Genomic DNA, 1565 nt, shown 5'->3' with positions numbered 1-1565 from the left:
TTTGGTATTTGATTACCTGCCTAGGGGAGCCCATTCCTAAAGTCTGGGTTTGTTTTTCTGAATTTGAACGTGTTTGACTTGAAGACATTTCAGTATCAATACCTGGCTCTCTATCAGCTAACCTATTTGCTGAGCTCACCTTCTGGATATACCTGGCACCTAACCTGTTCAAGGCTCTGTGTTCAAGCGTATGAGGAACACAGATTAGATGACAGGCTGGCTTTCTGGTATCTTCAGCTGACACATGCCTGCGCCCACCACATGCCAGAACTCTGCGGACGCCAGCGCAGTGGTTCTCAAGCTTGGTCCCTGATCAGCGGCATCAACTTTACCTGGTGGCTTCTTAGAATTTCGAATTTGGGGGCCACACCCCAGACCTTCTGAGACAAAGTCTGGGGTTAAGGCTTAGCATCAAGTCTCGGGGAAAATAATGCAGCTGAAGTTTGAGAACTTCCGCCCTAGGCAATCAGAGGTCAGCCCAACGCGGGTAGACTCCCACCGCGAACTTCAGTGGAGCCCAACATGGCTCCTGAACTGGGAGCTGAGATTTCGAGCCGGGAGGTGCTGAGGGGCGGCCGTCGAGTCGAAAGCCGGGGCCAGGAGGCTTGTTTTGCACCTGCCAGGCACCTCGATATTTTACTCGCCATTACCGGGAGTTTCGAGGGTGACTGACGGGCATTATCCCTCCAGCTCCCACCCCTCCGTGCCGCCAATGTACCACCGGAGAGGAAAAGGAACCGGAGGGACAATTTGAGAGCGCGCAGGGAACCCTACCCCAAAGCTGCTTATTCTGGTCGGACCTGCAGCCGCCGCGACCTTTACCGGCCAAGCAGCGGCCCCACCGTGGCCTCCCGGGACCAGCGGGCGCACTCCCTGCCGGGAAGTGCGGTCCCGGAAGTCCGAGGGCTCTAGGCTTTCTTGGTTCTGTCACCTCCGGAAAACTACAAATCCCAAGATTCCTGGCGCGAGCGGGTCACGTGGCAGGGGCGGCGGGCGCGACTAAATAGTCTCCATCGGCCATTTTGTGGGAGAAGCTGCAGCGCCGCCTCTTCTCTCGCGTCTTCCCGTCTGTCGCCGCCGCCTCTTCCTCCGCCTCCTCCTTAGCCTCTTCCTGCCTCCTCCCGGCTTCCGCCGCCGCAAACGCTGCAGTCGAATCCCAACCCCGGGGCGAAGCTTTTCCTTATTTATTTCCGTTTTCTCGCCACTACAGCCTCCTGACACGGTGATCCGGGCGGGCCCCGTAGGAATTTTATCCCCTCACCGGCCTCACATTAGTATCGCATGTCCACTATCCAGAACCTCCAATCTTTCGGTAAGATGTGGTCGCCGCCGCTCCCCTCTTTCTCCGCGCGCCTCTCGGCCGTCTGGCCGCCCCTGCCCACCCTCCCCGGGGCCGCCTGCCGGGAGCACCGCTCAGAGGACCCCCTTTCTGCCCTCCCCGCACCCCGACTGGGCTTTGTCTCGGGGCCCAGAAAATGGCGACTGCGCCCCCGGCGACCCCCGCCTGCGGGTCCTCGGACCCTCGGCCGCGGACCGCCGCCCGACGGCGACAGCTCGCGCAGCCC

General features: G+C 60.1%; 1 protein-coding gene across 1 annotated transcript in view; it reads left to right on the top strand.

Moving 5' to 3' along the window:
* Positions 1-1003: 1003 nt before the first annotated feature.
* EIF1B (eukaryotic translation initiation factor 1B) overlaps positions 1004-1565 on the top strand; it is a 2977-nt gene continuing 2415 nt past the window's right edge. The window contains exon 1 of the mRNA XM_004377306.2: positions 1004-1312. Within this exon, the coding sequence (XP_004377363.1) occupies positions 1282-1312 (31 nt within the window). The 5' untranslated portion in view covers positions 1004-1281. The remainder of the gene's footprint in view (positions 1313-1565) is intronic.

This window comes from Trichechus manatus, unplaced genomic scaffold (assembly GCF_000243295.1).
Source record: "Trichechus manatus latirostris isolate Lorelei unplaced genomic scaffold, TriManLat1.0 scaffold00049, whole genome shotgun sequence".
NCBI classification, from domain to species: Eukaryota; Metazoa; Chordata; class Mammalia; order Sirenia; family Trichechidae; genus Trichechus; species Trichechus manatus.
This window is presented reverse-complemented; position numbering and strand designations above follow the sequence as displayed.